Source organism: Streptopelia decaocto, assembly GCF_964273445.1.
Source record: "Streptopelia decaocto genome assembly, chromosome: 4".
NCBI classification, from domain to species: Eukaryota; Metazoa; Chordata; class Aves; order Columbiformes; family Columbidae; genus Streptopelia; species Streptopelia decaocto.
This window is the reverse complement of record NC_138658.1, coordinates 24503527-24516432: the sequence shown is the minus strand read 5'-3', so window position 1 is coordinate 24516432 and position 12906 is coordinate 24503527. Positions and strand designations below refer to the sequence as shown.

General features: G+C 39.3%; 1 protein-coding gene across 3 annotated transcripts in view; it reads left to right on the top strand.

Moving 5' to 3' along the window:
* Positions 1-8819, top strand: part of PTPN13 (protein tyrosine phosphatase non-receptor type 13) — a 122991-nt gene extending 114172 nt beyond the window's left edge. For all 3 annotated transcript variants that reach the window (XM_082050510.1, XM_082050512.1, XM_082050511.1), the window contains 8 exons: positions 1084-1139; positions 2227-2330; positions 3290-3438; positions 4027-4117; positions 4815-5152; positions 5693-5908; positions 6940-7002; positions 7977-8819. In XM_082050510.1, coding sequence (XP_081906636.1) covers positions 1084-1139; positions 2227-2330; positions 3290-3438; positions 4027-4117; positions 4815-5152; positions 5693-5908; positions 6940-7002; positions 7977-8057 — 1098 coding nt within the window. In that variant the 3' untranslated portion in view covers positions 8058-8819. The remainder of the gene's footprint in view (positions 1-1083; positions 1140-2226; positions 2331-3289; positions 3439-4026; positions 4118-4814; positions 5153-5692; positions 5909-6939; positions 7003-7976) is intronic.
* Positions 8820-12906: the final 4087 nt, after the last annotated feature.

The following is a 12906-nucleotide window of genomic DNA, read 5'->3' as shown; positions in this document are numbered from 1 at the left end:
TACCATCACGGGCAAAACAGGCTCAACTTGGAGAACTTAGTTTAATTTATTACCAATCAAATCAGAATAGGATAATGATAAATAAACCCAACTCTTAAAACACCTTCCCACCACCCCTCTCCCCAGGCTTAACTTTACCTCTGATTCCTCTGGGCTCAGCTTTGGCCAGCAGCAGGTCCCTCTTCAAGCCATCTGGCACTGGCTCTATCGGACATGAGGGAAGCTTCTAGCAGCTTCTCACAGAAGCCACCCCGTAACCTCCCACTACCAAAACCTTGCCTTGTAAATCAAATACAAGCAGCCACAATGAATGCTGTGTAGACTTAGCTGTCCAAAATGTAAATTTGGGGTTTCTTTTCCTCTCACTTTTTGCTAGGATATGTTCATTAACTTGAATCACTTCTGTATTTGGGTTTACCCCACATTATTGCATGTGCTGTTTTACATCAGTCACTAGGTACCCAGGTTTTGTCTCTTATTTCAAATCAGCAGAACTGTGTTTACCCAGCAAATCCTGGCTGCTGCAGCTTTCTGTACAGTTAGTAGAGCTGAGAGTCAAACTGGGAATCTGGCTCTCTGTCAGTGTGCTCTGGGAGATCCAGAAGTAAAATTCTCGAGTATGACAGTGAAAACTTACAGGCTGGCCTAATAAGTGTAAATGGTTTTAGAGAGTTTTTCTTGAAAGGAGGATCAAAATACCTTCTCTGCTGAGTCTTCATTGTCAGCTGAGGAAGAAGTTTTCACTGTCAAACTTGCCTCATAAAACATTTTCAAGTACTAGAAACCAGAGAAGTCAACTGGAGAAAATTTAGCTGGCTCTGCTGCTGCTGTGAGTCAGGAATGATTTTAAGATAGCTTTTTGGCCTTGGTACAGTAGGGCCTCTTTCCAAGTGCTCAGTGTTCTCATCCTCTGTTATTTTGGGTTAATGAGATGTCTAAAAGAGGAAAGTCTTTCATTATGTGTTGCTTTGAACTTAGTTTTCTTCAGAAATAGTCCATGTAGCTGTTAATTGTTTAAAATTTACAGTGGATGAGTGTTATTACTGTGTCCTTTAATGTGTTTTGAAATATTTCTTCCACTAGCCAACACATGTAAATGGTTGTGAAGACTGTTGTGAAGTAAAAGCTGTGCCAGAAAGGTAAGATTTCTTCTCTAGCGTTCCTTGAAAGCAAAACTGTGATATCTGAAACTCTGAAGAAGGATATGTTATGCAGGGGAAAAACAAACACAAACTACCCCCAAAACAAAACAATCTTAGTAGAAAGTCTGTGCAATGTCTTGTTGAATTGTACCCTGTCTATTCTTGTCATTTAAAAAGGTTATAATTTGCCTGAATACTAGTCAGCTCTATGTGGTTTACCATGCCCTAGTTTTACTTACTCCTTTGATATGTGGTTATAACAAGTAACTGGGCTGTGTTCACATGGTCCCTAATAACTTAATTTGCATTGTCCTAACAATTTGGTACTTGCACGTGAAGAAAACATTCAAACAATGCTGTTTTCACTTGGTATCTTTACAAGCTTCTTTAATGTCACTTCTTCTGGTTTTAGAGCACAGAAACTAAATCATATAGTTCAACTGGTCCATCTGTTCCCATTTGGGTGTTTGGGGCTTCTTTTTTTAAGGATATGCCTGGCCAAGTTACTGGCTATACCTTTGAGCCGTCTTGAATCTTGGAAATTCCCAGGATCATTTTCCTGTGCTAAATAATTTTAGTCCTTAGTCTAAGTGAAGTTTCAAAGTGTATATACTACTTTTTATGTTTTGATTAAGTTTCTGGGAAGTTTTGGGTTGAGACTTGACACAGGCAGTGACATTATGACCTAATAAAATACTTAATACGTTTATCTCCATCTCCAACAAAGCTAGAAAACCTACAATTGAAAACAGATATTCTAGTGTATAGGTAGTGAATTATGTGAGTGGTACAAATCTGCTCTTGGATGTTATTTGACTGCTTAGCCTTTGAAAAGTGAATGCGGTGGCAGTTTTTACTAGATTCACATCTTCCCAGCTCTTTTTCCACTGGCACCTTTTTCAAATCCCTGCTGGAGATTTTAAAAACGAAAAAAATTGGAATGTTTTGAGAATACTGGTGTGTATCCAGTCCAGAAATTCTTGTAGCTATAAATTACTTTCTGGCAGTTTTTTATTGGATTGCTAATATGATTGTTACCTCTGGGTGTTCTTTCTTTCTTTCTTGCATACCTTGTCTTCTCTAGATCTCCTCCTCAACCTCCCTTGAGCCAAGCAGATGAAGATGAAATCACGTGGGGAAGTGATGAACTGCCGATTGAATCAATCAGCCAGGAACGTGTAAACAAAGGTAAAACTTCAACAAATTATCAGTGGAAAACTGAAGATGAAGATCACAATAAAGTATACAAAATGTTAGAAGTGAATTTTTAAATGTCCTTGATATGTTTGGAGTGTGTGGTGTTATGTGTAATGGGAAATCTAACAGCTCAGGAGCCCACTGGAGAGGATGTTTATAGCTTTGTGTAATAAATGTGTGAGAGTTAATAGGAACAAGTATTAGCAATGTTGGGCTTCTAGTTGTAGAGGTGAAACCAGCTGAAGTGTTTTCTTTCATAGTATCTATCTGACAAAAGCTGTAACAATAGAGATGGTTTGTGTGGTTTTGACTGTGGTCAGATCAATATATCATGTGCTTCACAGAGTGACTACTCCATGCTCAAATTAGGCCATATTTTTTTCTTTACCATGACTCTTTCACTACTCCATTTGATGTGTTTGGCAGAATCTAGTCTGTAGTTTTTGAGATAGCATTAGAAATGTCAGCTTCTGAAATCCATGTATAGCAGCCTTTTCTCTGTGTTCATTAAAAGAAGAAAAGGTTAATCCATGTAAACCATTTGATTAAGTCAGGAGATATAGAACACTTTTCATTGTGGTACCAGACAAATTCCATTAATTTTGTTGTGTTTCAGAGGAACACTGAAGGCCTGATAGAAAGCAAACTTTATTGAGGAAAAAAATATGTATTTTAACACATTTTAGGATTACCGCTTGAAAGACATGTTGAATGTAAGTGCTAAAAATGAAGTCACAGAATGTGATATTTAAGTGGAGAGTTCTGAATTCATGCCTATGTGCATTCATCAATTTTGTAGGTCATTATGTGAAGAACTTACATTTAAAATGTATTTGAAGTTTGTTTCAGTGTATTTATTGGAAGCTTAGGAAAATACTACCTTTAGTTCTTGGGTTCATCAAAGCTGATGTATTTATTGATATTTACATCAATCAGTCTTGTTCTGCTAGATTTCCCTTTAGTGACAAATGAAGAGATCTCTGCACTCTCTGCTGTGAATGTGCTCCCTGGAGGCAAGTACTCAGGGGCCAAATTAAAGTCAGTGATCAGGATGTTGCGAGGATTGCTGGAACAGGGTGTCCCTTCTAAGGAGATTGAAGTGAGTAACTATTTGTCCTTTGAAGTCTTTTTTTTCTAGTATTGAAACAGTTAGAATGGCTGGTTTGCACTGCCTTAAATACCACAGCTCTTTAATTTGCAGCTCTGAAGGGATGAAAAGGGTTCTTTTACCAAAGACTTCTCTCCCTTCCTTCCACTGGCTGCTGAGAGATGAGTTTGAACTTGAACTGGGAGTTCAATTCACAAGTGTGTTTACATCATTCTTACTTGTGGTAAATTACCAAGTGAATATGACATTAACAGGCACAGACAATGTAAATAAAGGCTGTGAAATCTAGCTGCAGAATGTGAAAACAACCTTTCCAAAGTCTGAAGTTAAGCATGTTACACAATCTCTTTTTTTGGGATAATGTAGTAAAATATTTACTAGATAATAAGGTTTTTTGTTTTGTTTCAAGATGGTGTATTTTCTTAGCTATGTGAAATTAGATTCCTTCCTGTGACTGAATTACTTAGGATTTTTTTATTATTATTATGTTTGTGTCTGTTAAAGACTTGATACATGACCGCTCTTAACACTTGCTGCCATTCATTGCTTTCTAATGCACGTGTAATCGCTTCTTTACAGAACCTTCAGGAGTTAAAACCTTTGGATCAGTGTTTGATTGGACAAGCAAAGGAGAACAGGAAAAAGAACAGATATAAAAACATACTTCCTTGTAAGTCCTAACTAACCTGATTTGTAACCAACTGTATGGTCAGATAAATTGGATCAGAAGTGAGATGATTTGAGTCCAAACCCAGGTTCTGCTACTGAGTGGAAAAAAAAAGATCTACCACTCATTTCCTACACATTTCAAGTGAGCATTTGTAAAGCAGTTTAAGATCAGTGAACAAAAGACTATTATAGTCTGTAGGGATGGCTATTCACAGATTCTCCAGTTGTTTCAGCAGATCTTGTGTCTTAATTGAGATATATGTTTGGAGCAAGGGTTTTTCGTTCTTACCTGTGTAAAATTGGAAAAGCAGACGTGTACTATGATCTGTAGATTTTTCTGCAACAAAATTCTGTTTGTTAGCTGGGAGATGTGTGAAGGAGAAGTGAGAACTGACAAGGGTTAGTTCTGAATGAGAAATAATCAGCCTCTGTTTCAGAGGAACTGCAGTTCAAATTGTACATCCTTCCCTTCTGCTGGTTTAGGTTTCTCCCCTAGCCATCTTTCTTTATTCAAAGAGAGATACTGATTAGTATCCTGAAGCAAGTATTGTGATTAATTTTTTTTTTTAGTAAGATCTGGAGACATCTTTGGCAAATAAGTACTGTGTGATTGTCTGAGGCTCAGCATTTCTGTTGTGTGAAGGTCTAATTATGTGCACACATAACACTGAGATATTTTTGTTGTGTGGGGATTGCAGATGATACCACTCGAGTACCTCTTGGGATCGAAGGCGGATACATCAACGCCAGCTTCATTCGCATGCCAGTGGGGAATGAAGAGTTTGTTTACATTGCATGCCAAGGACCTCTCCCTACTACTGTAGCAGATTTCTGGCAAATGGTTTGGGAGCAAAACTGTACTGTGATTGCCATGATGACTCAGGAGGTTGAAGGAGAAAAGATAAAATGCCAACGTTACTGGCCAGATGTACTCAATAAAGCCACCATGATAAACGATAGACTACGGCTTGCTCTTATAAGACTCCAGCAGCTGAAGGGCTTTATCATTAGAGTGCTGGAGCTAGAAGAGATTCAGGTAAGTAAACTGAATTCTGCACACTGAGATGTTTTTTCTGAGTATTGGCATTTTTATCCTCGTACTTCTGGATTGCCTGCTTTCAATCTCAATGTCTGCATTGAGAAGTAACCTGGGGCTTCTCTTCTTTGTCTAGTGATCATTACTAGGCAACTCTTCCTCATTGCAGCTTGTGATACTCTGTGGCCTTTACAGGAGAAGGCAGCTGGGCCAGGAAATTATTTCGTTATGCTCATGAGACTCTAAATTTTGGCTCCTTAGGTGACTTTGGCCACAGAAATAGGGATATGCAATTCACTAATAATTCAGTCTGGCTGGTTCGTTCGTTTGTGTGATCAGCTCAGTCTGCACAGTGAACCTTATACAATTTCATTACTTGCTGGTTGTTTTTAGTTTAGCTCATTGTTTCTCTTGTTTTATTGAATTACAGAATACCTTCCTTGGGCAAATCTGTCTCATCTGAGACTGTTTCCTTTGACAACTTACCTGTTGTGTTTTTCTTCTTCCCACGAGTCACATTTTGTTGTTTTTAAACCTCAGACAGGTGAAGTACGGCACATTTCCCATCTGAACTTCATCGCCTGGCCTGACCACGACACCCCTTCTCAACCAGATGACCTGCTTACTTTTATCTCCTACATGCGGCACGTCCATAAGTCAGGTCCTATCGTAACTCACTGCAGTGCAGGCATTGGACGGTCAGGAACCCTGATTTGTATAGATGTTGTTCTCGGGTTGATCAGCAGAGACCTCGATGTGAGTACCGCAAGAGGATGGGCTAAGCTGTGCTTTTGACTTGCAGGAAAAATGTTCCACTGGAACTATTCATTTGCTTAAAGAACATGCCATGCTTTTGAGGGTAGCATTCTGGCCATGTCTTAATGTAACATAAGTGAAGGTGTAAAACAGCAGTTTGTTGGGGGGAAGAGCTCTGACATCTACTGATCATCTGGTTCAGTGTCCTGTTTGTTGAGACCTCAGCAATCCAACATTGTTAGGTGCTACTTGAGATGTTCCTAGGGTATGTTGCAAGGACATCTCCTGCCATAGCAGAATTCTGACGTATGGTTTGGAAACAGCAGTGTGTTGCCATGATGATTCGGGCAGTTGAAAGCAAAGTTAAAATGCCTGCCTTACCTGGCTGGATGTACTCGATGGAGTTATCGTGTGAAATGGCTTTAGGGCTGAGAATTTTGGCACTTGGTCAGTCAGAGATCCATGAGCTGTTGAAGGGCAGCTAGAAGACAACCAGAATAAAAAAACTGAATCAAAAACTTAGTGTACAAACATCTCAGCCCAAGACAGGGCTATGTAAATTAACCTTTCCAGCATGACCAGGGGTATCTTTCCTAGCGTGATCCACAGGAGGGTGCTAGCTTGCTTATATTTATGTTCTTCAGTGGCCTGGTGTAGAAATCTTTTTGTCAATTTGTAGAGAAGGTGAGCTATGTCATGCCTAGCTCAGCAGGGTTTCTAAGCACCCACTAAATGTCTAGAACTTTATAGACCTGAGGAAATAAAAACCACTTTGTTAGGTTGCACCAAGGGGCTCTATTTTCTGCACACTCAGCTCCTAGTAAGAGTAAGCAAGAGAGCCACATCCATATTGCCCAGAAACATGCTGGTGATATACTGAACATGCATGGGCTATAGTGAATTGTAATTTATTGCACCACCAAGTGGTTAATCTACTTAGTTGCTTCCCTTGGTTTGCTGCTAGGGATGTTCCCTTTATATGCTTGTGTGTGTCTTTTTTCAAATGTGTAACTTTCTGTTTGTTTTGGTAGTTTGACATCTCAGATCTGGTGCGCACGATGCGTCTGCAGCGACATGGGATGGTTCAGACAGAGGTGAGTCTGGCTTCTCCAGGTATGCGCGAAAGGAAAGACACTGGAATTCTAACTCTGATGGGGCAGGAGACTTTCTGTAATGCACACAATAATTAAATCAGATGCATACCAGTGAGAAACAGAATGTATTTATATAAATAGATTTATAAATACATGCAGTTTCTAACATGCTGTGCTGTTTCAATCTGTGCTTTTTAACAACAAAAAAAAAAAAGTTGGGAGTTTCCTTCTTGAAAAGCATGTGCTATAGGGGAAATCTGAACTTCTTAAGCTACAAATTGCATTGCAACTGAAGCGAAGGCCTCACTGTAGCTGCTATGAATCACTGATACTACCAGAGATGTCTTGAAATCTCCTTTGGGGAGATGTTCAGCCAGAAGTTAAATGAATGTGTTAGGAGCAATCTAGGTCTAGAGCTAATTAACTTCACTTTAGAGATGGACATCACAAGGTCTTGTTAAAATATGCACTTTGAGTAGGAAGGACATGTCAAATCACAGCATTTAAAAAAAGAAAAAACTAAAACTCTCAGTCCCACCTTGCACCCCAAAACATGTATTAGCCCTCACACCTGTACCACTGAGATAAAGATAAGCTGCACTGTCATCTGAGTTACATGTTAGTTGGCATTGATGCAAGACCTTGAAATTCACTTGCTGTCTTCATTTCTGCTTTTGTAAAGTAATTTTCTGTTTGAGGTGGGTTTGGTGTGAAAGGAGGATGAATGTTACTTACCAGCATATACATTTAGTGTCAGGGGAGTGCCTGGATTTGTCTTAGGGTGCGGTGGCCTATTTTTTCACTGTGTGTTTTTTGTTTTGATTGAAAGAAATAATAGAAATAGTACTGAAATGTAATACTGTAGAAATAGTATTGAAATCAAGTGCAGTGCACCTGTGAAGTGCAGGTGAGAGTGACTTGTGTAGGTGGTGCAAACATTTTTCACGTGTTCTGTGATTTCCTTTCCCTTGCAGGATCAGTATGTTTTCTGCTATGAAGTTGTCCTTTATGTCCTGAACCATCTCCAACATGAAGAACAACAGAGGGGCAAATAAAATACTGAAGGAAAAGTTCTTCTAAAATAAGGAAGCAAGGAGATCTAGAGGCTTTCATGTGTTTTCTTTCTTCTGTCAATAATTTTCCAGTCCCTTTCTCCAGTTATTGTCAAATGTCTTTTCTATGAAGTCTCTCCATCATTCCAACTAAGGTATATAGATATAAGGAAAAGGGATAGCTCATACAATACCACTAATGTCTTCAGCCCCATGGACACATATGTGAGATGTTTGTATAACAGTAAATAATATTTAATAAAGCTGCATTTTTTTTGCAGCTTCCTTAATATGTGATGAAGTACCGAAATAAAAATATTTTAATTAAAAAAAAATACAAGACAGAAAGTAATCTTATAATACCTCCTGCAGTTCTGCAACTGTTTTGGGGTATTTGTTTCTTATGAGGTGGGGGAGTGGGAGGGATGAAGCAGTATTTTTATCCTGGCAAACTTTATTACAAAGACATTTTACTAGTCTATTTTAAAAGCTTGTTTATGGCACATAATTTTTGCCCTTTTAGTACAGTTACAGTTATTTTATAGAGGGTGTCTCGAAATCAGCATTTAAGCTTTAACATATGCCTGTTAGCATAAGGATAGTAGTGAATGTTTACTGTAAGTATCACAGTTAATAATGTTTACTTCATAGAGTTTCGTGTATATATTTATATACTTTTACAAAAAAATCTGAATTATCAGGTGTCTAACCTTGTAACTGATTAGGCATCTACAGTCTGTAAATAAAAAATACACTTAAAGTACACTGATCAGATGTTCTGGGTATTTTTATGTCATTGTGACTGATTTTTCTTGGCCTTATATGTCATCCTTCACTGTGGTTTGCTGCCCTTCTTAAGAAATTTGCAGCAAAAGGGCTATGTGCATTTTAAATTTTCAGTGTCCTCCTCTTCTTCAGTGTCCATTTTAGAAAAGCTGCGCAACTGTGGGTTCCTTTCTGGAGAGTTTCCACACTGTGATGGAAGGAAGAGGATCTTTTCTCTCCCCTCCCATCTTGTTTGTGAGAGGCAGGATACTGAATTCTAAGTGTTTCAGTGATCTCATTAACATCAAAACTGACCTGAAAATAAATCTTCATTTCATGCTCTATGGGAACCTTGGATGGTGAATATCTGCTGTCAGCCAGCACAAGACCATTCAGGGGTTTGAGCAGTATTCCTGTCCCAGCTGTCCTTACCAGAACTGAACCTTGTGCTGTCAGGAAGGGTATAAGAGTAGTAATTTGAGAGCATTCTGCATTGCAAGGGTGGAAATAAATTCAGAGGCCTCTGATTATCCAAGGTTTTCACTCTTCATAATAGTAGCCCATAGTGTTTTGGTGTCCCAAAACTGAAACAGTGACCATCTTGCTTGTTTAATGGTACTCTAGATAGCAATAGCATGCCTTAAAAAAGAAAAAGAGCCTCTTTCACTTGTCACAGCAACACCATGATTTTTATTCCCTCCAGCATACCAGGACAGTTGAAAAATTGTGCTTTTTTCAGAGCAGTGTAGTTTGAGGAAGGAAAAGGAATTCTGTGTAGAATGAAGCAGAGGCAGATTGACTAGCCATGTTGAAAAGACTTCCGTATGAAGGAGACTTAAAACGAAGACAGAAGATTTTCAGGACTGCAGTTGTCAGCAGGCAAAGTAAGTAAACGCAGCTAGTTGATACACTGCTGCTGCTTTAACATAAATAGTGAGTTCAGAGGATTTGAGTCTGTCTGGTTTTTAGAAACAAAAAAATGGTTATGGTAACTAGACAGTGTGGTTAAGCCAATTGAATTCTTCCTTTAGATGTTTTCACATACCTGCCAGACAATGTAGGAACAGGAACTGATTTTTGTATAGTACGCTACATGAAGCTCACTTTGGTATTGGCCAAAAAATTCGCATCAGATTACAGCCTATGGGAAACAGAAATCAGTGTGAGAGTCCAGGTTTTGCTGTTTGTCCTCACAAATATGAAGCTCTATGGTATGGTATATGGATTTCCTTTTAATGATGGATGCATAGAAAAGCAGAAGATAATTAACTTGACCCAATCTCCCCACTCCCAGAAAAAGGAAAGAACCGCCTCCCCGCCCCCAGACAGTCTATTGAGTTTCTCAGATTATAACCTTGGAAGGTGAGCACGTGGTTAGTGAATAAATAGACCTGTCTCTTCATCTTGCCAATGTTTAGTTATTGTATTGGACCCCAACCCCAGAAGATGAGTTGGGAAACCTAGCTATCCCCATTTACTTATTAACTATTTTAACTCTTTTTGAGAAACTATGGGTTTTCTGGGGCAAAGCATTCTTGTCTGAACAAAGAAGGATAAATGTGGCCCTTCTACATCTGCTGTCAATCTGTTTGATATAGCTCTCTCCGTCTGAAATGATCCTCCATCAGTATGTAGCTGAAAACAAGATCATGCAGGAATAATACGGAGTTCCTATACTGAAATTTTCTTGACCAAATTCCTGATTACCCTGACTTTATGATAAAACAGATGGGCCCCAATGGGGAGGCATTCAGGTGTTCTGAAGAAATCCTGCTTGTATGGTGAAAGGTGGCATTGACCTCTTGAGAAGTGGTCTGAATTTATTTGTGTTTTTGTCTTAACCTTGAAAAAATGGATATATAACCCATTATGGTTCTAATTAAAGAACTCTACTTGTGTATTAACCCAAGAGACAAAGGATTCTTTTTTTCTTCCAACCAGAATTAGCTGACAGAAGCATATACACTTTGCTACATAAGCAGCCCTGTGCCATTAGTAGTTTATCATACCTTTGTTTTCCTTGCTGGTTTTTGCCAATGCAAGAGAAGGGCAGCAGCCTACAAAGGAGGATTTCCAGTTGCTCCTTGGAGGCTCTTTCGAGGGCTCGTTACTGTTGCTCCTTGAATGCTTCTAAGCAGTCTCTTCTTCTACAACTTACTTCTTTATAAACTAGCTTAGTACCTATCTGAGGAAAACAGGTACTTAAGAATTATTTTCATCATTTTCCTTCATCACATGTCCCATGTTTCGCAGGAGGATCCTGAAAGGGAGTAGGAACAGATTCAAATATCTCCTTTAAGTAAATGGAAACAGGCTCATAACCGCAGTGTGGACCTGGATTTTTGTTAAAGTGCTTCCATGTCATCTTCCAAGGGTGCGAGCCCAGACCAGAGGCCAATTCTCTTGGGTCTTCAGGTCATTCTGCAGCTGCAAAAATCCTTCTGTCTATGTTGAGGTAGGACTTAAGGGGACAATGAAAGATGTCATGGAAGAAATCTTGGGAGGTGGACAACTCTTCCTGTGAGGTGAACTGCATCGTGGCAAAGGTGTTCTGTAGTGACTCCGTGTATGTGGCAGAAGCTGGTATAATACCCACCTCTGCCAACCTCTTAAATGAAGGCAGAAGGTCACAGCTGGGCCTGGATAAGTCATGTGTATGATTAACAGTGTAGAAGAAAATTTTAATCTAAGCTTTGAAGGTTCAGAAATGGTTGACGTGCAAGTGCTAAAATGCTTACAAAGTGCTTCTGACTTCTTCTTTATTAAAAAAAACAACAAACTTCCACTAGGAAGCCAAAGCAGCTTGGCCCCTTTTATGTGCTAGCAACTTCTTGTTTTTTATTTCTCATTATTTCTCACATAAGCAAACCCACTTTAAGTACATGTGATATCTGTGATGTCTTTTCTACAGTGCCCAGGGGAGGCAGAAACCTGTGATCCGAGGGCCAGAGTTGATGGAATGGAAGGCTCTTTGCTGACATTCAAGAATGTTGGGCCATCATCAGGGTGCAGGTTTGAATTTGACATCCACCAGTAGTCAAATTGGAACAAAACTAGGGGCGAACATCGAATGGCTTATGGCTGTTAGTGTGTCTGGAGTGGAGAATGTTCTGTGCCACCTTCCTAGTGCAGTTATCTTGCCTGACTGAAGGGTGAACTCAGTGGAAATGTTACTCACTTAAGCAGCTTTGAGAGGACAGCGTAGCAAGGGCTCTGAATATTAAAGGCACAGTGAGTTCTGTGGGGTTTCTGTGATATATTTCTTCATTTTACCTGTGGTGTGTGTCCGAAGGAATCCAGCAGTTATTTTCATGTAAAGTGTAAAAAAGTGCATGTACCTGTTGATTGAAGAGAAGAAGAAATGAACTAAGGAGAAAAAAAAATGCATAGTAGTGAAAACAGAGAAATGCTTGGTACATGGCTATATATAATACATCTCTGTTGCTGAATTTAGACTGTCCTAGAAGTTGAAATAGCAAATCAATGCAATCTCCCCTGCAATGTTTCAAAATCGAACTTGATAAACAGTGGAAAAAAAAAAAAAAAAAAAGAAAAGAAAAGCAATGACAAAAAGAGGTCTGTCTGTGTCTGAAGTCAAAGATGCTGACAGATATAAGGGTCTGTAGAAAAAAAATGCACCTTTTAATTCATGGATGGTCTCCTAGAAGCATGTTCAGGTTCTCTTGAAGGATCCCAAAGCAGGAGTGGTGCAGAGCTCAAAGTGAGCCTGGCACCTCATCACCAATGACAGCATGGCAGGCAGGTGGCTTAGAAGTCCTTGTTGGGCTCGTGAAAGGAAGGTGGTGGGGCTGAGTCTTAGAAACAGATCATTTCATTTGGGAGAAAGTCTTTCCTCTTGTAGGAGCAGGAGAGCACTCAGTACATTCAGCCAGCTCTCTTTGTAAGGAGAAAAACAGCTACATGCTGTGATGGTATTGCTGTTTTTCATGGTGAGCAAGTGACTCACCTTGAAGTCTGGGGTGGGGGTAAGGAACAGTGCTGCTTTGTTTATTTTAAAAAAAAAAAAAAAAAGAGGGGGGCAAAACAATGTCTTCTGCAGCTGGCATTCAAACCTGACTTCTAACAT